The sequence below is a fragment of the Colletotrichum truncatum genome, assembly GCF_014235925.2.
Source record: "Colletotrichum truncatum strain CMES1059 chromosome Unknown Contig_0001, whole genome shotgun sequence".
In the NCBI taxonomy this organism is placed as follows: Eukaryota; Fungi; Ascomycota; class Sordariomycetes; order Glomerellales; family Glomerellaceae; genus Colletotrichum; species Colletotrichum truncatum.
In genome coordinates this window covers 8,006,460-8,028,340 of record NW_027222398.1, presented here as the reverse complement: position 1 = coordinate 8,028,340, position 21,881 = coordinate 8,006,460, and the positions used below count along the sequence as shown (strand labels likewise).

Here is a 21,881-nt window from a genome sequence, read left to right as displayed (position 1 = left end):
GACGATCGACATCCAACTCGCCCTCGGCCGCCGATCCATTCACGCCTGCACGAACCACCACCACCAACACCACCGAGCGCTTCCCAGCATTTTCAACCTCGCTTCTCGGCCTCGCACCGCCAACTATTCAATATCACTGCTCACCCTGACTCGAATCTAGGGAAATCTGTAATTGGCTAAAGATTCCACGTTCCTGAACCTGTCTTTCGCAACAGGCCACGGCAATTATGAGTTCACCAGCGCAATCTGGGCCTTCGGTCCCTAAGGAGAAGAAGGGAGGGCTGGGAAAGATCCTATCTAGGGCAAAGACTGTTTTCAAAGGCAGTAGCAGCAGCAGCAACGCCTCCAAGCGCGCTTCGACTTTGAACCCCACCGGACAGCAGACTTCCGGACAGGCTACAACCTCTGGGTAAGCCTAGGCTTTCTTTTAGTCGTTGCATTTCGTCAACATTTTGTCTAGCTTGACGGCACTGCATTTATCCATTTTAACTGGTCTAACACGCATATAGTCAGACTCAGGCCGCCGCTGCCGAGCAGGCCCCTGCCCCCAAGGAAACCCCCAAGGAGCCTACCAAGAGCAAGTATGAGGATCTCGAGGGCGTTGTCAAAGTGCCCCGCTCCGAGCTTTTCGAAGAGCGCGCCAGAAAGTTGGGCGAGAGATTCGGCCTTGAACTCAAGCAGAGCGACTGGATCTCTACTGAGGGTACCGCTCTTCGTGTCGAGAAGCCCATCCGAATGCGTGTTCACCGAACCTGCCACAAGTGCAACGCTACCTTCGCCGCCGCAAAGGAGTGCCCCAGCTGCCAGCACGTCCGTTGCACCAAGTGCGTCCGTCATCCGCCCAAGCGAACCGAGGCGGAGCGCATTGCCAGTCGCGAGAAGAGGGCTGCCATTCTCAAGGCACAGAAGGAGAATGCTCCTATTGTTCCTGACTACTCCTTTGACCCCAAGGATGCAAAGGATATTGTCTTGAAGCGACCTAGCAAGACCGGAGGACAGGATCTCATTTACAAGAAGCCCAGACAGAGAGTCCGCAGAACCTGCCACGAGTGCCAGACCCTCTTTGTTGCTGGCAGCAAGTCGTGCCCCAAGTGCAACCACAACCGTTGCACAGACTGTCCCAGAGACCCGTACGTTACATACTACGCTCTACTATCTCTAACTGCTAACCGTACATCAGGCCTAAGAAGGACAAGTATCCGTTTGGATACCCTGGCGATGAATTTGGACCCAATGCTGTGCCGCATCACGAGTGCTACAAGTGCAAGACGATATATCCTGGTGGCGCAGCGGATGGTACCGAGTGCAAGAAGTGTGGACATAAGAAGGATGCCAATTGCCCTCGCCTGAAGCCACGCAAGGTCGAGCCAGAACCAGACCCGGAAATTCTTAAGAGCATACAGGCCAAAATCGAGAGCCTGAAGCTCAAGTAGTACGGCAGCCTGCTGTTTACACGGTCCGACTTGATTGAATTCGACTGAAGGCGTCCGGGCATGGTGGGACGAAGGATGTCTGAGTTGATTTGGTGCGGGGAGCGAGTATGCGACATTTTTCTATTCATCTTCAAATTCCCCCAGGGCGCACGTTTTCATCCGAATCTTTTCCGTCGAACATGCATTCATCATTCATTTCATATTGCAACACTACGAAACCATACGACTATTCATCATCTGCATCACCATCATCAACACCACACAGATATTTCTCATTCGCCGCCACAACGGTCTCTCTGCAACGGCCAACCGACCAGAGGGGCAACGAAGAACATGAAGCTTTCAAGTACAATGCGATTACGACCCAAGCGCTTTGGCCACCGAAAGTACCATTTACTGACCGAGTAATGACCTCTATTTGCTGCATATACACCTAGTCCACACTGTAACCAAAAGAAGAGAGGAGACGTTCCCTGACGCACCTGAACTGGGAGGAGGGGGTGGATCAGGCCATAATTGCGGAAGATGGGACGGAATCGGAGAATGCGGCAGTTGAATTGAAACGGAGAAGGAGTTGAGAGGCGTTGTGTCGAAGATGGGAGTTTCATTGCAGCAAGAACAGAGCAGTAATGGGCGGGCAGACAGAACCGGCAACGCGGGTCCAACTTGGGAGTGGCCGATTTAGCCGTACAGAAAGTGGATTATTCTTCTCTTTCATCATGACATTCTTCCCATCTCTCACGAATCATCTAAAACTCTATACCCGAGGATAGGCTTTCTCTTCCCTTTTTTGGGAACTTTGTGAGATATGTCCGTGATGTGCCATCGGGCCATGTCTGGTTTTCACACTAGCCAGGCCGTTCCGTCATCTGACCTTATTTTCGACTGAATCGTCATCTAACGATGTCACCTCGCCTCGTGTAACGTAACTTGTCAAGTCATTCTACGACACGAACAAAGATGCCGTGACAGGAAGGTGAGAAGAGAAAAGAAAAGAAATCAAAGTCTATGTACAACGTCTGAACCCCGAAGGAGGAAAAAAAAAAAAATAGAGCCCACGCCCCCCGGCTAGTAAATGTGTAGAACCGTAACCCTGGGAAATCTGCCCATGAGCCTGGGCAATGGGTGACAAGAGAAAAAAAAAAATCTTTGGAATAAAGGGAGGGAGGGGTGTGTGTGCGTGGTGGCGTTCGCGCGGCAAAGGGAATAAAGGGGGCGTGTGGAAGAGAGAGTGAGAGAGTGTGTGAGAGAGAGGGAAAACATGGTAACACAAGGAATAAGGAACCTTTGCCACATTTTTGCAGGATCAGATCTGATCTGATCTAACATCTTTTTTTTTTTTTTTTCCTTCTTTCTTGTTTGTTCGCTTGTTTGACTCGGCTTTTCTTTTTCCTTTTTTCTCTATTTAGGGTTTTATTACCATTGTTATTATTTTTGTTTATTCCCCCCGTGTCCATATCCTTGGGTCAAGTCGCGTTTCGATTTTGCGTCCTTCCCCCTTTTTTTTCCATCTTCTTGGGTCTTTTCCTTGGCCGGTTGGTCGAATGGTCGGTTAGTTGGTTGGCTGGCTTGGTTTGGGGTGTGTTTGCCCCCCCCCCCCCCCCCCCCTAATCTGACCCTTCTAGAAAAGGGGCCGAACAAAAGAAGGCACATGGTGGTTGGTTTCATTTACTGCGCCTGACGAATGATAGGCAAAGGACGGGGGTGCACACTTATCTTTTTCTTTTCTTTTCTTTTCTTTCCTGGTCTCTTCCACTGGGTTGCATTACAAGTAGCATGTGCTGACGAAGGAAATCCCGAGAGTCTGGGTTCTACCGTCTCGATTGGATAGGAAGGAGCGTGGTGTGCAATGTGTGGCTTGCTTGCTCTGCAATGATCATTGGGTCGCGCAAGGAATTGTGATCTTCCCCGAGAGCCGTAAAATGAGTTGTACCTGATGAAGAACATTGCGGTAGATCCTGGAAGGGGGTAAATAACGTCGAGATCGGTGTATGTGGTATCAGCAGGGCTTGTGGAAAAAACTGACTGCAATATGCTATGGTTGCTCTCGGTGAAGCCGAGGGCTGACTATGTGAGATTCTGCTGTACAGGCCATTTACTCATCTCCGGGCCTCCAATGGACAATTCCAAGTATATTCTCACAGAAAACCCCCCTTTACCAGTTACCCTCCAATAACGTGTCGCTCTGGCCGCAGCCTAGTCTGCTGAATGTCTCGGCGCCATCCAGAAAAGAACCTCCGTGGTCTCACGGGAAACGGAAAGAAGGTGTCGTAGGCCTTCTCATCCAATCTCGATGATCAACGTCCCCAGAGGCAAACGGACCTTTTGGTCTTAAGGAGGGCAGGATGGACGACGCCTTCTAGGCCTCCTCCTCCCGCACCTCGGGTCCGAATTGGATAACACTACCGGGCGGCAACGCCGGACCAATCGTCTCAGCGCGTGAGTTCTTCCGGCCAATGTACCCCGTTTTGAATGTATCAATGCGTTGGTTAAGCCGCTGCTGCGCGTCGCGGATGATACCCTTTTGCACCTCGACCGACACCTTTGCCTGGCCATCAAGCAGCGGAAGAAGCTTATGGGTCGGGTAGAACCGGCCCTTGAGATCGCCTTCACGGAGTACAGCATTGTGCCTAAGAAGGACACAGCGCCAGCGCTCGGTGGGAGCGAACTTATTGCGAAAGGCACTCTCCTCACGGAGCGGGCGCGGGAGCTTGTCCTCGGGCACGGGGACGCCGCCGACGGGCATGGCATCTCCAGTGATGGGCTGATAGATGTCGCCCTTGAAGAAGACCGCGCCAGGCATGTCAACGGCGGTGCAGATCTCGCGGAGGCCGAGGATGGCGTCCGAGAGGCTCGTCGCTGGCTCAGGGAGGCCCTGGTCGGCGGAGACGCGTATTCGTAAGACGTCACCGAGCTCGATGCGTTCTGCGCCGAGGAAGATGCCGTTGTAATCGGTCTTCTTGCCGTCTTCGGTTTTAGAGACGCACGTAAAGAGAGAGTAGGATTGGCCGACTTTTTGAGCGGCCATTTTTGATGAGTCAAGGAGAATGACTTCGCGACGATGTGTGTCGTCGGCAGATAGAGTGCTGAGGAACGAGTCCCACGGAACTTCATCGTATGGCTTACCCTGTAGGTCAGGAATGCCCACATTGGGGACGGAGAAAGCGAGGAATGGGCGCGCTGAGGCTTCGAGCAGGTGGACTGGAGCCTGATTGAACAAGTAATGAGATATAGGTAGTATTTGCAGAGTCTCAGGTTTGTTAGTCTTGGGGTTGACAATCCCGGCAGCTGCCACGATACCTAGACGCCAACCGGAAGACATCTGGAACCACACCATCTCTCCAACGCGGAACAGCGGGGCCGGCTGTACCCCAAGGAATGGCGGAGGGTAGGGAGGGAATTGCGTCTGTTGATAAGGAGCCTGGGTAACACCCTGCTGAGCTTGATGTACTGGCGTTTGAACTCGAGGTTGGACAGCAGTCTGGGCTGGAGGTTGAGGCCGGGCCTGTGCTTGTACAGGAGAAGCCTGGGTTGGTTGTAATGGTACTTGCTGCACGGGGGATTGCTGCACAGGAGGTTGCTGCACATGAGGCTGCTGTCCGTGAGGCTGCTGAATGTGAGGTTGCTGCCCCTGAGGCTGCTGTACGTGAGTCTGCTGTTTCTGAGGCTGGTGCATTTGGGGTTGCTGCAATTGAGTCTGTTGAATCTGAGATTGCTGTACATGGAGCTGTTGTACTTGAGGTTGTGGTGCATGAGGCTGTTGCAGGGGCTGAACCAGTGCTTGTGTTTGGGCGGGGGCTGGCGCCGGAGTTTGGGCTGGAAGAGTTGTTGCAGCCGCGCGAGGAGGAATCGTTGGCACCGGTACTGGGGTTTCTTTCTTGGCTGCTGGCATCGGTATGGGCACAGGCGTCTCCTTCTTCGTGGCTGTAGGCGGTGTTGCAATAGCAGGGGTTGGAGATGCAGTTCGACTCAACGGCAGCTGTGGTGTTATCTTGCGCATCTTGGACGGCGGTTGCGCGTTTGCCGGCCCCGGTAGAGCCCGTGGGATATCCGTAAGCGTCAGTTCTTCGATGTTTGGTGTTTCCCGAATGTTGCAATGAATACAACGGCAGTCCATACGATCCATTGAGCTGGAAAGAAGCCATAACAGGTGGAGTCCAAACTCTTGAGGACTTTTGTAAAGCTTAGACTTCACGGGATATCCAGAGACCCAGAGATGCTTAGACTTCTCGTAAAGCCAGTATCCTCGCGGGAAGTTGAGGAGCCATGGCAGACCTTCTGTCGAGGGGTTAGAAACAAAGCACATTCTCGACGTAACGGGCTTCTTCACCTGTAGGATTCAATTCCTGTTTCAACAGAATGCCCAGCTTGACGCGCCATTCCTGAAATCTCGGGTCGTCTTCAGCCAGCCGGACCATTTGAGGCTTCGCCCTCGGGATCTTATCCAGAGGAGCTGCCTTCTTCGCTGATTTTGCGGCTGCATCATTCTGTACTGGCCAATAGCCTGGACCAGTGTCTTGTCCATCACTACGGCAGATGTTGACAATCGCGAATTCTGTGAGGTCGGTCATCGTGAAGTTCGTCAAGGCGCAAGGCGCGATATGAGAGAGAGTGAGAAGAGGTTGGGGTTGGCGGCCGCTACGGGCAGCCGCGACCCAAGGCGCGTATGTTCTGGTAACCCAATGAAAACACCACGTCTAAGAAGCTTAAACTCCTGAAAGAGATGAGTTTGTACTAGCACATACTGCGCCTATGGTGCTGTGACTGAGGCAGCTTTGTCGCAAGCTGTGAAGTGGATCTAGCCGCGCGGTGGGTTCACTTCAGACACAACCAATTGATGTCGTGGTACTGCAAAAGTCTCCCGTACCACCAGAATTACTCGTCGCTTCCTTCAGGATGTATCAGATGAGTGATTATGAGTTGGCTGATTGAACAACCTGTTTCGCCGCGTTTGTTTGTCGCCTAAATGGATTCAGGATGTGAAGGTTGAAAGAGGTTGAACGTTGATGGACCTGGCAAGATGCCCGTGCGCGGCATTGGATTTCTTAGTCAGCAGCGCTCATACCACGACAGTGGTCATACTGTACTTCATCCTGGCGCTAACATTTGCCGATGAGCACCGTAAGGGAGGAGAGGGCTCTCCATCGTGACAGAATCGCAGTCCAATTAACCACAAGAAAAGTTTGCACCTTTCCATATGGTGTTTGTTAGATGAAACCTTACTATGGTTAGATAGCCTCAGTAAACTTTCCCCGGTTCTTGTGGGGTTTTGGATAATCCTATCATCATTGGAATGGGCCTGCTGAAAGCCTTCAGCTGTTTGCCTGTGTTGTACATGTAGTACTGGCTTGCCTCACAATGCCCCTCCTGAGGTGGTGTTATCCAGTCATTGGAGAGTCGCTGCAGCTACCACCCATGTTCATCCGTCATAGTTTCTATCAACCTCTTTTTTGTCCTCACCATCTTCTCTCATTTCACCATCGTCCACCCGGACAAACAAAGGCAACAGGTTGGAAACAACTTTTATTTCGTAACTTTCCATTCGTAGAACGAGTCTTAGCTCGCATGGTATCATTTTGATCATAACTCATAACTATTGTTTTGGATAAAAATACACGTTTTCAGGCCTACTTGGGGCGTGCACTAATGGATGTAGATCATCCTCGCCGGCCTTCCTTGAGCCATCGGCATTCAATTCTCGTAACTGAATGCCATTCCCATCTCCGGTCGGAGTGTACACCTCGAGATCGCTGCCAATATACGTGTCAAGGGAGAGCCGAGGAGGGTACGGAGCGCTCCTCTGCGAGAACGCTTGTGATAATCGTGTCTGTCGAGGAGACGGCTGTCTGCTCCTCCTCCTCCCCCACTTGCGGAGGCGCCTCGGTATCAGTTTCGTTACCATGTAATCTCGGAATGTTTTCGTTGTGCCGAAAACAACGAAGGTTAACAGACTTGCAGACACGCCAGGTAAAAAGAGAATCAGGTCCGAGTGAAGACGCTCCGTGCTAAGATCCGGGCCATCATTCAAGAAATCACGACTATTCTGCCGCGCCGAAGACACTTGAAACATGATCGTGACGACCTGAAAGATTCTGTTGACGAGTTAGTTAGCCTTCTTGGCACTAAAGCTTTAGGACAGAGTTTGTTCTTACGCCAGAGCTACGAACGCTATACTGAAGCGTACAACAAGCCATCTGTCGTAGATGCTCTGACGACGTTTTCCCGTGCTGGTATCGATGACCAGAGTACCGCTGCTTTTGGTACTATTCGAATGTTGCCCATAACCTACGTTCCATGACAGGAGATTGCGGCGCGTGTGGATGTATTTTACTAATATGACTATGAGGAGGACGCCACTTCCACTGAGGCAAAACCCCACTGTTGTACACTTCATTAGCTAGATCACTTTGTATGTGACGGGAGAATACTTACTGATCCCATCGGCAAGAAGCAGGAACGGAACCGCTTGCTTCTGAACTGCATCGACTCGAAGGATGCCCATCAGCAAGGCAGGTAGAAGAACCGCAGTAGCTTTAGCAATATAGTTGGCTCGGTGGCGCATTGATTTGATAGGTTCTAGTTGAAAGATGGATTGCGTGAGGGCAATAGCCCTGGATCGACGTTAGAATCAGATCGCCGTGAATATTGACTCGATAAACCTTACCAGAAGAATGTCAATACCGCCTCGACATTGTAGCTATAGAACTCTTGATATACGTCAGAAGAAAAGTAAGGTATCGGTGATCGCGAGGGAGGACTAACGGATATAGAAGAGCACAAGGTCAAGACCGACTGACTGTCCAGCTATCGCCAGTTCAGGGTTGCCGACATTGGCGGTCGAATGTCGGAATTGCTCGAGTTTGATATCCTTCCAACGCACCATTGTGTGGAGCTGCTGAGCAACTGAGGCAGCAGTCGAGAGTCCCGTGAAATATGACACAAGCGCGACATCTGTAGCAACGAGCGTTAGTCCGGCGGGCCAACTAGTTTGGCCTCCTGGATGTGCAGCCACGGCTACTCACAGCTGAGAGCTTCACGATGCGCGTACGTCAACCATGCCATAATACAACTGCATGCCAGGCAGAATAAAGAGTAGACAAGCACCCCTATAGCTGTGCCTAGCTCTTCTTGAGGCAGCTGAATGGCCATATCACCCCTCTGGATGTTGGCCAAACGGGCCAGACATGAATATGGAGTTTTCGTCCGTGGCAGGGAACAAGGTGACGGGGGACGAGTTGAAAGAAGAAATAAAGAACTGGGGAGCAGGTAACGGCAAGGTCATGTTTATCATGCAGCCTTGAGAACGATCGCCCCCCCTTGCGATCTGCGCATGGATGGACTCCCCCGGACCCAACCTCCTTGGTAGGAACAAGAGGGAATTACTACTAAGATTCAGGCACATTGGAGGCTGACGGCCCTTGACCGGCACTGGCAACTGTATGAAGTAGAACCGGGGTACAGGGGCAGAATAGGGAGATGGGACTTCCCACAAACTCCGGAAAGAGGACAAGGGGAGGTTGGGCCAGATTACGAGCCCTCCCTCTAGAAGCCCCTCTCCTGGCCTGCATTCGATGGTCCAAAAATGTCTCGGCCGGGGATCCTGCGAAGGACTCGGCGGGGCCGCTCGGGGTGATTTTTGAAGAGTTTTAACATGATGTAGGTGGGTAATAAGGGTTGAAACACAATAGTGTGAGAAGGAGATCATCACAGCAATCTTACACCAAGGTCAAGTAGCTCCGGAATTGGTCATCGAATGCGTCATGGCGAGACAAGTGACATTGACGTTTTCTAGCCGCTTCTTCGGGGCATTCTGGCGGCATATGCCGACCACAGACTTGGTGGCATGTCAACCCGAGACGAAAACGTTGGACGCCACAATCCGTTTCTAATATGAAGCTCTCACTAGTTGGGTAGGCTGAGTAAAGGGAAAAGCAATGCGCAAGCGTCGTCGCAATTGTAACTAGGAAGGCAGTCCATACGAACTTGGCTGGTGACACTTGCACTAAGCCATACTGAGAATAGGTGGCATGGCAACGTGGGTAGAACAAGTTCAACTGAACTATCCGCAGTAGTGTTGGGGCCAATCACACTTCTCGATTATGTCTGAGGCATCAATGGCTCGAAACATGTATGGTGGGTGGAGGCAGACTCTCAAGAGCAGATTCGCTGCATGGCTGTGGGCTTGTGGATGGGTGAACACCATAGAGGGCTCCCAAGACCAGCCTCAACCCAGGAGAGGCGACAGGGCCGTGGGCGGCGTACAAGATCATCTCAGTATCTAATGGTAAAGTCGTTCCAGCGGAAGCTATGTGTGTCTATGGTCGAGTCAGTGACCTGAGATGGCAGAGCCTTTTCCGCGGCTGATAAAGTTTTCCAGTTCTTAAGATCATCTTGTCCATCATACCATCTCATCCTTCTGAGCTCATGTGCAAATGGGACATGCCGTTTACCATCCGCTCGGCGCTTGAGAGCTTGTTGTAAGACAGGGACAACCTAGGACGGAGCTCGGACTAGCGGTTTTGTCTCGACTTGGCTGACCTCCTGACTCAGAAAGTTCCATTCTGACCAACGCCCTAAAGAGCCCGAGCAACAGCAATTGATTCCGGGTATTGGGCCTAAAGTGGCAAGCAGGACGTCGCTAGCGTTAAGTGGCACAGTGGAAGGGAAGATTGCTTTGCGGTCGTGTCGGTTGGTCTGAAAATCGGCAGCGTAAAAATGTCAATCTGCCTGAAGGAAGCTTGTTGAAGCTTTGAAAAACGGCTCAGCCACGTGCCAAATACCATGTAACTGTCAACACGAGTCGTCTTTGTCGTGTCCGAGCCCTAAAGTTTGCAGGGTTGATGTCTTTCAGCCAACTTGAACCGATGTATGATCGGCAGTCACAGTCATAACAAAGTGCCGTGTTGTTGGGATGCGGCACCGGCAATATTGTGAGATTTGTTTTTGAATTTTAGCTGAACAAGAGAGTTCAGGGATGGCAGGATCTAGACCTCCACCCTGGAGGATCTTGATCCAGGACTGTGGAAGGGCCCTGCTCCCGGCAAGAGGTGGGCTGCAAATCGAGAAGCAGGCGGCGGCTGCAAGGTCCGTCCAGTGCAGAAATAAAATTATTCCCAGCAGCGTGTCGCTGTTGGCCAGCAGGCCCAGCCACTTTGTGGCTCGTGAAGGTGTGACCCCGCCAGATGTTGGTTGATTGGTGGGGCCTGTGTAAATTCTTCTACTTACTTACCAACACTCCGTAAGTCCAGTAGCACCGGGTGGGTAGCTAGGCGTGGAAGAAGCTTATTCAATTAAATCTCTAGGCAAAACGCGTTAGGGACGCGTCAGGAACTCCATCCCCACGATATCCATCAGCAAACGTAATATTCCTTTAAGCATTCGCCAAATCACATCTGGTCTCCCACCCAGGCTATCTATTTTTGTATCATCACACTTATCTGTCGCGTGGAACTGCGTAAAAGTCCGATCTTCGCACTCATGCCTATTGTCCCAGAGCACTATAATGATGGCAATCGAGCCTTTCTACAGGCTTTTCTGGCCCGCGGCACTCTCACGTTCGAAGAAGCCCAACCCATACTAGCCAACATCTTCACCATCGAAGCCGAGGACGGCGAACCGGTCGCCCCGGAACAAGTAACACGCGATGATTTCGACTCATACGTGCAGGCCGCCGCAGAGGGGGTCTCCTTCTTCGATTACGAAATTCGTAGCATCATCCACCAAGTGACCAAGAAGCGTATCTACGCCCTTGTGAACACAGCCTCCGACCCGATGACACAACTAGCAACAACTTTCAATGCCGAGCAAATTTCTTTCACTAAGAGATTGCTTGACGCCATGTTCGAAACATACAACTCTCAGCGCATGGAAGTCATGGCCATCACAGATATGCAAGCGATCAAGCTCGCCCGGCCCTCGAGACAAAATATCAACAATGATGAGAATGGCGAGATGGCGCAGACACAATCCGTCGCGGATAAAGGCCTGAAACACAGTGAGGTGGAGGACATGCTTGTAAACCTGATGAGCCAGGGCTGGCTGGAAAAGTCGAAGGATGGATTCTATACGTTGAGCCCGCGGTCTCTTTTAGAGCTGCGGGCGATGCTCATCGACTCATACAACGATCCTGACGCAGCGGCGGAGGAGTGGCAGCGCATCAAATTCTGTGAGGCATGCAAGGAAGTTGTCACAATTGGGCAGAGGTGCTCCAACGTGGATTGCAACGCCCGGTTGCATGACACATGCCAGGAGGCATACTGGCGGACACAGCGCAGTCGGAAATGCCCGCGATGCTCGAGGGAATGGGATGGCAAGCTTTTTGTGGGCGAGAGGGCGGTTACCAGCACAGAGGCCTATCAAAGGGGTCGCCGTAGGAGTGGTGGCCGTAGAAGCAATCTTGCAGACGAAGCCATGCACGAAAATGGGGCAGACGGGGAAGACGAAGAAAGAGACGATGAAGATTAAAATGGAACGAACTGGAAACTCAAATGTAAGCAGTTTCTGCGAATGATACCCACGTTGGCAGCATAATGCCGTACTTAACCGACCACTCAGCTGCCATAGAATTTAGACAGCTGTCAAATGCATTGGATGAGCCACGTTGCGCTCACAAAATAATTGAGATCATTATCAACTCCTCAGCGAGTAGGGCGGCACTTTGCTGGAGGGGCCTCCAATGTGTGGCGGTGCAAGGACCCTGAATGGGTCCTCGGCTCCAACAGCCGGGGTTGCATTTGTTTGATGTTGCGCCGGAGGACTCCAATCGAGGGGCATAAATGATCATCAGACGGCATTGCGGTGACATCACGTGTGGCTGTGCAAGCTACCCCAACAATTGCCACCCAAACCAAGGTATCCTGTGGCTAATACTGAGCTTTCACAAGACATGATACAAGTCTAACAGCAAGGTAGCCAGTCCGGGATTAGTACCACATGTGATTCAGAAGCGCTTGGCCATCGAATAAAACCACTGACCCGACCGCCTACTTACGACGCTGTTCTGTCGATGAGCGCAAACCCAGTAACTCTCAACCCTGAGGTTTTCACATTACTGCACTGTCCTCAGTCAACCGCAGCCAGAGATCTCAAACCCGTTGTTATCCCACGATGCTGGAGTACTTTGGCTACAAGCAGTACAAGAAGTACAAGACGGAAAAGGAGGCCAAGGAGGCCGCCGAGCACGTCAAGAACGATGGCGCGACAACTCCTCAACCCAATTCGCGGCCATCACCATCTCGGCGCCAAACCAGCTCCCGCTCCATTTCCCCCACTGGCAGCGCCGCCACCGATCGCACTCATGGCGGCCCAGCGCCCGTCTTAGACCGCAGAGATGAAGCATTCTTCAGACGTATCCTCTCCGACCCGGACGCCGAGGACTCAGACGACGAGCACCTCCGTCCTCCTTTGCCTCCGCGAAGCAAGACCCCAGAATACATTTGGGAATCAGATGAATCACGGCGCTCCTCCCCTGCCAAAGACGCCAGCCCGAAGAAGGCGGCCACCATTGCAGTTGACCCCAAATCAGAGGGCAAGAAGCCCAACAAGATTGCATTCCTCTTTTCCAAGGTTAAGGGCGATGACAAGGACAAGCAACTCGCGCCCACGAAACCAGCCGCTGTGGGACCGGATGAGGCTGCCCGGGAGAAGGATGACCTGTCCCGCGTGCTTGATGATCTCAACCTCTCAGCGAAGAACAACAAAGCCATCCCGCTTTCAGCAGAATCCTCGGAGCTCGTCCGGCAGTTCACCCTGGCTCTCAAGGACCTCGTCAACGGCGTGCCGACTGCCGTTGACGACATCAAGAGGCTCGTCGAAGACAAGGATGGCACCATCAAGAAGTCGTTTGACAAGCTTCCCAGCGGTATGAAGAAGCTTGTCACCAACCTCCCCGACAAGTTCACAGCAAGCTTGGGGCCTGAGGTTCTGTCAGCAGCGGCAAAGAGCCAAGGCATAAAGCACGCCGAGGTGACGGCAGAAGACGGCATCAAGGGTGCCGCCAAAAAGATGTTTACGCCCACTAACCTCTCGGATCTGGTTACCAAGCCAGGTGCTGTGGTGGGTATGCTCAAGGCCATAGTCAATGCACTCAAGCTGCGATGGCCCGCCTTTATCGGGACCAATGCGATCATCTCAGTCGCATTATTTCGTAAGTTCTCCCCCCTTAAATCCACATTACGCCAGAGAACCACAATACTAACACACAGACAGTTCTCCTCTTTGTCCTGTGGTATTGCCACAAGCGCGGCCGTGAGGAGCGCATTAAGCGCGAGAACGCGCCTGAGATCATCGACGGCAGCGGCCGCATCGAGGAGCTTCCCGATGACCCCGCCCTGCCAGGCCCTTCTCGCTCCCGCACCGAGCCACCCCGGTCTGATCGCCCGCGTAGCCAGAGGAGCGAGCGTAGCAGACGAAGTGGCAGAGACAGTTCGGGGAGGACAACACCTGCGCGGAGAGCGTCGCCGCCGCCATCAGACTCCCCTCGCCGAAGGGCAACGAGGAAGTAATGTTGTTATGTGCAAATGATGGCTAGATTTCCTTGCTTCTGATGACTGATTTGCGCGGTTTGTGAATGGGACGAATGGAATATTCTTAATGGGACGGCGATGCATGAACGAATCCAGCAATGCAAAGAGTATCACGAGCGTTACGATGTGGACGAAGCTGAAATGAATCCTTTTTGCACCTTTTGACGCCCTTTGTACTTTGACAATTGAAACGCCTTTTTTTCGGGAAAACATAGAGGCCAGTATGTTGGAAAACATCTTCTTAACCTTCCGCCCCCTTCATAGTTTTAATGTACAGTTGTGAGTTACAACGCAACAATGGTTAAATCAGTAAAATAAGAAGAATGTCGGGTATCTCGTAAGCAAGCGAGCCTCATTAACATGACGCCTAGTCATCCTGCACCAGTTCCTTGATCTCGTCTCGTGCTCCTGGGGCGATGCCAGTTTGGCCGGCCTTCTCGCCTTGTCCAAACCGGTCAATGATTTTGCAACCGTCTTGAACCCAGAAGTCGACCTCGTCGATTACGTCGTAGACAATATCTTCCACTATCTGCTCCGTGTAGCGCTCTGACACGGGCCGGATCTTATCAAGGCCTGGGTATGCGGGTTTCTTTAGCGGCTCTTCCTGCCCGCCGTCAATCATATCGATGTCGTTATCTGCCTCCTCCGCAACGCCTGGGGGCGGGTACCAAAAGTCAGGACCAAAGTTGACTTCGGCAGCACCGCCCCTAAAAACGCTTACCGCGGGGTAGTAGCCGAGCATGCCATTATCGAGGCCTTCGCGGGCCCCAATGTTGGCTTGAGGCTTAGAGGCAGGGGGGAGGAAAGCAAGCAGGTCGGTGAAGGCTGTGCCCATGTCGACACCGTTCTTGTACACCTTAATATGGGAGTTGGGAAGTGTACGGAGAGCGGGTACAGGATGGTTAGGATGAGGCGCTTCGGTCGAGTTGGCTGGACCAGAGGAGACAGGGGAGGGGTTCATAAGGTCCTCAAGCTCCTTCGTGGTGTGATAGTCGATCTTCTCGAAGTAGATGTGCGACTTGAAACGGATCGGAATACGGTCTCGGACGATATTAGGGGCTTCGAAGGCAGTACTATCGTCGTCTAGGCCGGTGTCCACGGCTGGATTGTACTGACCAGCCAGCACCTTCCTCTGCAGCCGTTCCGAAGGAAGCTGGATTTCTAGACCGATGACATCCCCTTCGCGAATGCCCTCTCCCTCCGGAAAGAAAGACTTCGGCCGCGACATGTATACCTTCTCGCCCCCGACGTCTCTAAAGCCATAACTGTAAGCATCGAACCCAACGGGGGCGTCTAATGAGGCCTCTCTCCTCGCAAATCCCATGCGCACATGACCATGCGATTCGGCCTGCCCTTCCCCATCTTTCTTATTTACCATGCCTCTCGTAATTTTAACCTCCCAGTAGAACCGTCCTTCGCGGATTGCAACATTGGCACGGGTCATGCGGAATCCCTTCTGTGTCGTGATATGGCGGCCCGTCTGATCGAAAAACAAATGCGTTGCGCTATCCTCGAAAGCCAAGTGTGGGCCGAAGGGTTCTGCCTCGGTGCCGCGATAGTAGAGCGACGAGGGAAATTGAGGATCTGCGATACAGTGTGTGTAGTGGTAACTCTTTTTATTGTGAACACTATCAAGATGTTAGTTCAAGCCGAGCGCATCAGGGCCGCGGGGTACTCGCTGTTCTGAGGTCTCATAGAACTGAACTTTGCCTCCATCAAGCGCAAGGACATCATGATGGTAAATGAAGACAGGAGCTCGGGCGGGCTCGAAATCAGAAGCCTTTGGAGGCGCCAATTTGTAGCGCATGGGGCTGTAGTCGCTCTGCTTCGGCTCCCTGTGCTTAGGGTCCGGAGTGCCTCGGTTGCTGTCGCCTCCAAAGGTACCCTTCGATTCGCGCTTCTTGAGTGACTCTTTCTTACTGCGTTTTGCTGGCATCTCCTCCACACCCGGTGGTTTGGGGGTAGATCTGACATCTGGATTGAGAGGAGACGGTACCGAGGGCGCAAAGTCTTCTTCGAGAGCGGGTCGCTTCAAGGGGATTGCGGTCGAAGCAGGCAGAGAGCCGATAGGTGTCGCCTCCCGAGGAGGAGGTGGTGTGCCTGAATCGGAAGCCATTGGAGCGGCTCCCTCCTTGTAGTGCACGAATTCCGTATGCCTGGGCTTGTAGATACCTGTTGTGCGTTGGGGAAGGTCGTGTGGTTGGCAAAGAAGGGCGATGGAAGATGTGAGACGACGTCGCGCGGCGCGTTTTGGGATCGAAATTTTGGGAGCTGCTACAGGGAAGCTGCGAGGCACCCCGCGTAAAGCTCCTCCTGTCGTTACAGGGGGGACTAGCGGGTATGGAGCAGGGGTTCGGGTGCACTAAACTCTGCCTGGACAGGCAACTGTGAACTGCACTTGACAGCCGGGAGCTTCCGCAACGAGCGATTGCCATTTTTTACGCTTTGCTCAAAAGATTTGAGAACGTATAGTCATATTTTGTATGTATTACTCTTCATTCCTGTTTTTAGTTTATCTTAGTCATTCTTTCAACTTAGACGTAACCCCTATTTTCATGATAATGATACACTCTTTGAAGTGAGACTTGTCTTCGCTCTATCAGCTCTATGGGACTCCACGTCCATCTACTATGCCGTCAAACGCCAGTCCCATGTTTAGATCCTTACAAAGTGTACAGATGGTAGTGTTTGTACATGTTTCCCTCATCCAACACCAAAGCTCAAACCTTCCGCCCCCGGCCGATCATCGGCGCTTCAAATGCTGCTTTCCGGCTCAACGGCTGGATCCCAAATCTCTAGTTGCTTAAGAATACGTTGGTACAAGAACAGCATAGTGCCGCTCTGGATGAAAGTCCACACACCACGAGGTCCTACTCCCCTGAACCATCCACTGACGCCCTCCGTCTGGTATATGACCCTGAGGCCGGTGATGACGGAGGAGGTCTGTAGATTCACCGCTCCTGGACGCGGTGTGTGTGTCGACGGTGATGACGTCGAGATGTTGCGCGTCTGAGATTTTGCTGTGGATACATGCGCGGCGCCCTTGGCTGCCGACTTGTTCTCCTTAGGCAGGAGATCAGGGTGCACTTGAGTCTGTAATCTGGTCTTCACCACGTCCAGAGGACATGTCATAACACCGGCCAAGCTACCGGCCAGACCACCGGTCAACAGCTCCAAAGGCACGCCAATATCTCTGCTCTGTTTGTACAGACGAGCCCAGGCGTGGAACTGCTCCCAAAACATGAACTGGAGCGCTGAAAAGGGTAAATCACGGTAAAGTGTCGCCTGGTAGCCATAAAAGAGCGCAGAAGGACCCTCATGGCGGACAATGGTTCTCGCCGCGTCAATCGTTCCCCTGTAATTGTATCCTGACTTGAAGTAAGGGTTATTGTACCGCCCCTGCAATTGCATTCGAGTCTTGAGGACCTCAGATGGCACGTAGACGACGGAGCCAGCCAAGTCTCCCAGCAAACCTAGGGACAGTGAATTAGCCTGTAGTTTTGTCCTGGATGGCGATTTTGACTAACCAGCTGAGAGATATGCCAGGTGATGCTGCAGACCATGGTCGATAAGGAATCGTTTGCTCCATTCGTATGTGCCGAAAAACAACATGGTGCCCGGAAGTGAGCCGCTCAGCGCAGGCACCCATCCACCGTAGAGACCTCGTCTAATACCCTCTTGCCTCCATATCGTGTAGTATGATGATCCGAGGGACGTGTATTTTGGTGGTATGTGCGGGTCGCCTTGCTGGCGCGTCTTGACAGTATCCAGGGAGTGCATAAGCATGTCTCCCGTTGAGCCTCCGACACCTCCCGCAATCATGGCGTGGAGGTAAGGGGGGCGGCCCTCATCTTCGAGAGCCTCATCTTGTTGACCCATGTCCTGGCCAAAGGACTGTCCGCTAATTCTGATATCCGGCAAAAGTCCACCCGTCTGCACCGCATGGCTATCCTCCGCAAACGAAGCCGCCGCCGTCGGGCTGGAAACCTCCAGCTCTCCCTTAATCGTTCGCGTGTTAATATTGGCCGGTGCGAAGTAGCTGACGATGCGGTCAGCGACAGACATTTGCGAGTGACGTCTGTCGCAGTCGGGCCCCGGTTCTCTCCTGTCTGTGTCAAAGTAGGGCGTCCGTTGCTATTCTCTCGGTGATGTCGGTTGTTCGGGGTTCGATATGTGATTGTGAGACAGTCGGGCTACCCTCTGCGGGACAGCGGTGCCGTGCTCGGTTGCGCTAAAAAGGGAAGTATCAGGAGAGGCCTCCCCGTCGTTTTGGTCGTCGCGTGAGTTTATTGCGCTGGCAAAAAACTTGGCGGCGGCGAGGTCCAGTAGATCAATGATAATGAAATTTCGCAGGGTTCCTGGGCTTCTGGAATTTTTGTTGGATGTGCACGGACCACCTGTCCCGCTGCGTCACCGCGAGCTCACTTCAGCTGGAAACTGCTGTGGTAGCAAGATGTCGGCTTAGGACCTTGAGCGCTGCCGAGAGCTCCGGGCTGAACGTAGCTTGGCAGGCGCCGCCGCTGGCTTATTAACGCCCGAACATGAGAGTACCTGTTCAGCGTAGCTGCAGTTGTAATCATTGCCTATCAATAAATTAAGGTGAGGTAGAAGTTGTCTATTATACATGATGGTTTGGAACATCCAGAATTCAACACAGGATGCTCATCGAGTCTACCGCGCGGCGCCTTACTCGTACACCCAGTTGTCACAAGATCCCATCAGAATCTTGGCTTGGCCTTGTATTCTTCCCACCTTGTGCTCCCGAACTTCCGCCACGGGTACAGAAACCAAATGATCTTTCCAGTGACCAGCTCCATTGAGATGGGGCCATAAGTGTTACTATCCAGCGTTTGGTCTGCAGGCCCGTCACCTTCGACCCAGATATGCCCTTGCGGCACTCTGACAACCGGCTGAGGGTGCGGTGGCCTTGTTACAACATTGTCGCCCTCCAGCGCAATTATTCTCTTGACTGCAATGGTCTCCGGGTTAAAGGGGCTCCTGTTATGCGAAAGAAGTTAGGTATTTGGAGTTGAAAAGCTTCAATGATTGGAGTAAAGGCAACGTACCTGAATGTGACAACCATGCCCCTCCTCAAGTCGTTCTGCGCGTTCCATCTCCAATTGAGGACGAGATCTCGCGTCAGGGTACTGTTGCGGTCCTCATTGAAATACGGGTACATAGAACCACCGCTAATCTTTGTCACTGTTGCGACATAGTCGTTAAAGCATATAACAACAGGAACCCAGGTCGCAAGACCGAGGAGGCGGACGGTCGTGTCGCCGAGGAAGCTCCCTCGTGCGCGCGCCCATAACAATCGGAAGCTCATGGGCGCGATCGTATTTGGGTATGTGGTAGACTCGTTGCTCACGTAGTCTTTTGAGAGCTGCGTGCTCCTGTTTGAGTCCCGAAACTTTCGAGCTCCCATCATCCCACTGTTATCTTATCTCTTATCTCTTATCGTTCACCCATCAGGGCTTACCTCCAAGTTGCCATCATCCGTGCCTGAGCGTCGTACTCTCGTTCCATGCTCGTATGCTGTGCCTTTTCATAACACGAACATCAACCAGATGATTCTGAGTAAGAAGCTAGTACTTATTCTTATGTGTAACTTTAGTACTTTACAGCGGTACAGGAAATAATGCGATTTCCTTAATTATGCTTCTTAAATCTAGTGCCAAGTTGCAACATATCTTCTAACTACACTTACTATGCACACACATGATGCATGCAAACCAGCGAAGAAGGTGCAATTGCGTGACTTTCAGGTTCCATGTATCCAATTTACAGTAGGACACAATCTGACAGAAGAGCCAACCTCTTCTGTCGCAGTTTTAATGGTTGTCTTTGCAATGCTTGGTGCGAACTGTACAGGGGCAAGAAGAAAACCACTTATTGAGTCTGGCTCGCACACTGAGACTGAGCTGGCTTCTTATAGCGACAACGACAGGTTTATGTCGAAGATACTTTGATTCTTTGCTTACAACTTAGTTTAGAAAAACTACAGCCCAGGGTACATACAATCTCAAGGTTTAAAACACTGTATCGTTGAGGATGCCAGAGATACAAGACACCAAGAATCTTTGTACGTTTGCATAGCCAATGATACTATGTGAATCATCTTGCGAGCATTCTTATAACATTTTGATTCAATACCCCATACTGCGACAGCACTGGTATTTACTATAACACCGCCAGTTGGCCTTGGAAGATTTTACGTCTTTATAAGTAACTTCATTGTAAGTCAATGAACAATAAGATCAGACACTCATCGACGATATGGCAGCTTGACTGGGAATACACGGCGAAGATGACCTGCACTATTAGCCATACATGCCAACTCCCACCGAGGGCAGTCAAAGAAATTGAAGTATTGGATTCTTTTTTGGTCGTTTCATTAGAATCACACCGGATTCCTAGCCTGCCAGTACGCTCATTCTACCAGCCGCCCCTTTTTATTTGCCTCGACCGTTTAAAATCTCTAAACCTCCGGGTTGTCGTCGCTCTCGCTGACACTCTCGTCACCGCTAACTTCGGCGTTCTCACGCTCTCTCTTCTCCATAAGGGCCTGGAGCTCAGCGTCATCGCTCTCCGTGACGGCCTTAGGCTCCATCTTCACTACCAGCTGGCCACCAGCAGCCTCAATGCTGTTCCGGATGTCGACGATGGCCTCCTCAAGCCGGGTAATACCGAGGCTCTTGTCCAGGCAGGTGCTGGTCAGGACGTACAGGGGCGGGGACACGAGCCTGACCTTGACCTGGGTCTCCTCAGTGTTGCGCGATTCAGCAGTGCGCAGGGCGGTCTTGACAGCATCGATACCCTCGTATCCGAAGCAGGTAACTTCGACGTCGGCACGGACCTTGGTCGGTTGAGGGGTAAGACGCTTTCCGATATATGACTTCAGCTCCTCGGCGACGGGCTCGCTGGGGAAGGTGACATCGTTCCAGACCTCGGTGTTCCTGTCCAAGTTTATCAGTATTTTATCTACTGTTGAACGAGGTTCTTGAATCCGACTTACGTGATGGACAGCTTGAAAGCATCAATCGCATGGCCGTACTTCTTGTTCAGGGGCCATGCGATGGTCTCGTACAGCTGCTCAATAGGGGTGAGGGTCTTCTCAGCGACGTGGCGCATGATGGAGTGGACCATCTTGCCCTTGTTGTACCGCTCCTCGCACTTAATGATATCCTCCGGCGACACACGACGCTTGCTGAGATCGATGTAGCCCTTCTCCTTGTCGACACGAAGCACAACGACAACCTCGTTGCGGCCGACGCGAATCAGCTTCTGGATACTTCTGATACGACGTCTCGAAAGCTCGGAAAGCAGAATCATGCCGTCAATGTTGTCGTACTCGAGAAGCTTTACGTACGCGCCCATCTCGGCAATCTATCGTCGTGTCAGACCGTGTTCCTCTCTGCTCCGTACCAATGACCGGGGGTCTTGGGTCGGTTTGGCGCCGTGTGCGTTAGGCAGCGGGGCACAAACCTGCTTGACGTTGACCATGACGAACTCATCGATCTCGGGATACTTGTTTTCGAAGTATCGAAAATGGCTGTAGTTCGGTTCCGCCATCTTGGCTAGTTGTTCTCGAAGTCGTCGAGTGCGAACGGTGTAGGTGGCGTTACGGTGGTCGTTAACCGGGAGTTGAGGGTAAAGGTCGAGAGTGGAGGGGCGGGGTGCGAAAGAAGGCGCGCGGGCTTTTTATACGTTCCTCCAAGTCTTTTTAAGACTGCTTGTTTCCTCTGTGCTCGGTGGTATTTCGCCTGCTTGTCGTGGTTTCGAGTCGCGGACGTAGAGGTGGGATCGATTGCTTGGGGCGGCGTCGAAAAATGGCCTCCAGGTGGTGAGCAGAGTTGCGTTGGTGATTGGGCGATCGAGTCACAATTTTGCTACTTTGCGGTTCACAAATCGCAGAAATCCGACA

General features: G+C 52.2%; 9 protein-coding genes across 9 annotated transcripts; 3 read left to right on the top strand and 6 right to left on the bottom strand.

Moving 5' to 3' along the window:
- Positions 1-227: 227 nt before the first annotated feature.
- CTRU02_202216 (uncharacterized protein) lies at positions 228-1,433 on the top strand (the record flags this gene model as incomplete). Its single annotated transcript, XM_036719623.1, has 3 exons — positions 228-409; positions 510-1,130; positions 1,181-1,433. The coding sequence occupies 3 exons, from the start codon at positions 228-230 to the stop codon at positions 1,431-1,433; spliced, it is 1,056 nt and encodes a 351-aa protein (XP_036588325.1).
- A 2,359-nt stretch (positions 1,434-3,792) lies between these two features.
- Positions 3,793-6,004, bottom strand: CTRU02_202215 (uncharacterized protein; the record flags this gene model as incomplete). The annotated part of the gene is made up of 2 exons (XM_036719622.1): positions 3,793-5,711; positions 5,764-6,004. The coding sequence occupies 2 exons, from the start codon at positions 6,002-6,004 to the stop codon at positions 3,793-3,795; spliced, it is 2,160 nt and encodes a 719-aa protein (XP_036588324.1).
- A 1,022-nt stretch (positions 6,005-7,026) lies between these two features.
- CTRU02_202214 (glycoside hydrolase) lies at positions 7,027-8,582 on the bottom strand (the record flags this gene model as incomplete). The annotated part of the gene is made up of 6 exons (XM_036719621.2): positions 7,027-7,525; positions 7,586-7,811; positions 7,866-8,044; positions 8,098-8,140; positions 8,196-8,384; positions 8,456-8,582. The coding sequence occupies 6 exons, from the start codon at positions 8,580-8,582 to the stop codon at positions 7,027-7,029; spliced, it is 1,263 nt and encodes a 420-aa protein (XP_036588323.2).
- Positions 8,583-10,910: 2,328 nt separating this feature from the next.
- Positions 10,911-11,897, top strand: CTRU02_202213 (DNA repair protein; the record flags this gene model as incomplete). The annotated part of the gene is made up of 1 exon (XM_036719620.1): positions 10,911-11,897. One exon carries the CDS (start codon positions 10,911-10,913, stop codon positions 11,895-11,897), a length of 987 nt encoding a protein of 328 aa, XP_036588322.1.
- A 642-nt stretch (positions 11,898-12,539) lies between these two features.
- Positions 12,540-13,936, top strand: CTRU02_202212 (uncharacterized protein; the record flags this gene model as incomplete). Its single annotated transcript, XM_036719619.1, has 2 exons — positions 12,540-13,578; positions 13,641-13,936. The coding sequence occupies 2 exons, from the start codon at positions 12,540-12,542 to the stop codon at positions 13,934-13,936; spliced, it is 1,335 nt and encodes a 444-aa protein (XP_036588321.1).
- Positions 13,937-14,324: 388 nt separating this feature from the next.
- Positions 14,325-16,073, bottom strand: CTRU02_202211 (SPRY domain-containing protein; the record flags this gene model as incomplete). Its single annotated transcript, XM_070204004.1, has 2 exons — positions 14,325-15,585; positions 15,637-16,073. 2 exons carry the CDS (start codon positions 16,071-16,073, stop codon positions 14,325-14,327), a joined length of 1,698 nt encoding a protein of 565 aa, XP_070062586.1.
- A 638-nt stretch (positions 16,074-16,711) lies between these two features.
- Positions 16,712-18,022, bottom strand: CTRU02_202210 (mitochondrial carrier protein; the record flags this gene model as incomplete). Its single annotated transcript, XM_070204003.1, has 2 exons — positions 16,712-17,430; positions 17,485-18,022. 2 exons carry the CDS (start codon positions 18,020-18,022, stop codon positions 16,712-16,714), a joined length of 1,257 nt encoding a protein of 418 aa, XP_070062585.1.
- A 653-nt stretch (positions 18,023-18,675) lies between these two features.
- CTRU02_202209 (mitochondrial inner membrane protease subunit) lies at positions 18,676-19,283 on the bottom strand (the record flags this gene model as incomplete). Its single annotated transcript, XM_036719617.1, has 2 exons — positions 18,676-18,955; positions 19,024-19,283. 2 exons carry the CDS (start codon positions 19,281-19,283, stop codon positions 18,676-18,678), a joined length of 540 nt encoding a protein of 179 aa, XP_036588319.1.
- A 1,152-nt stretch (positions 19,284-20,435) lies between these two features.
- On the bottom strand, positions 20,436-21,529 carry CTRU02_202208 (eukaryotic translation initiation factor 2 alpha subunit; the record flags this gene model as incomplete). Its single annotated transcript, XM_036719616.2, has 3 exons — positions 20,436-20,913; positions 20,973-21,343; positions 21,443-21,529. The coding sequence occupies 3 exons, from the start codon at positions 21,527-21,529 to the stop codon at positions 20,436-20,438; spliced, it is 936 nt and encodes a 311-aa protein (XP_036588318.2).
- Between the last annotated feature and the right edge of the window lie 352 nt (positions 21,530-21,881).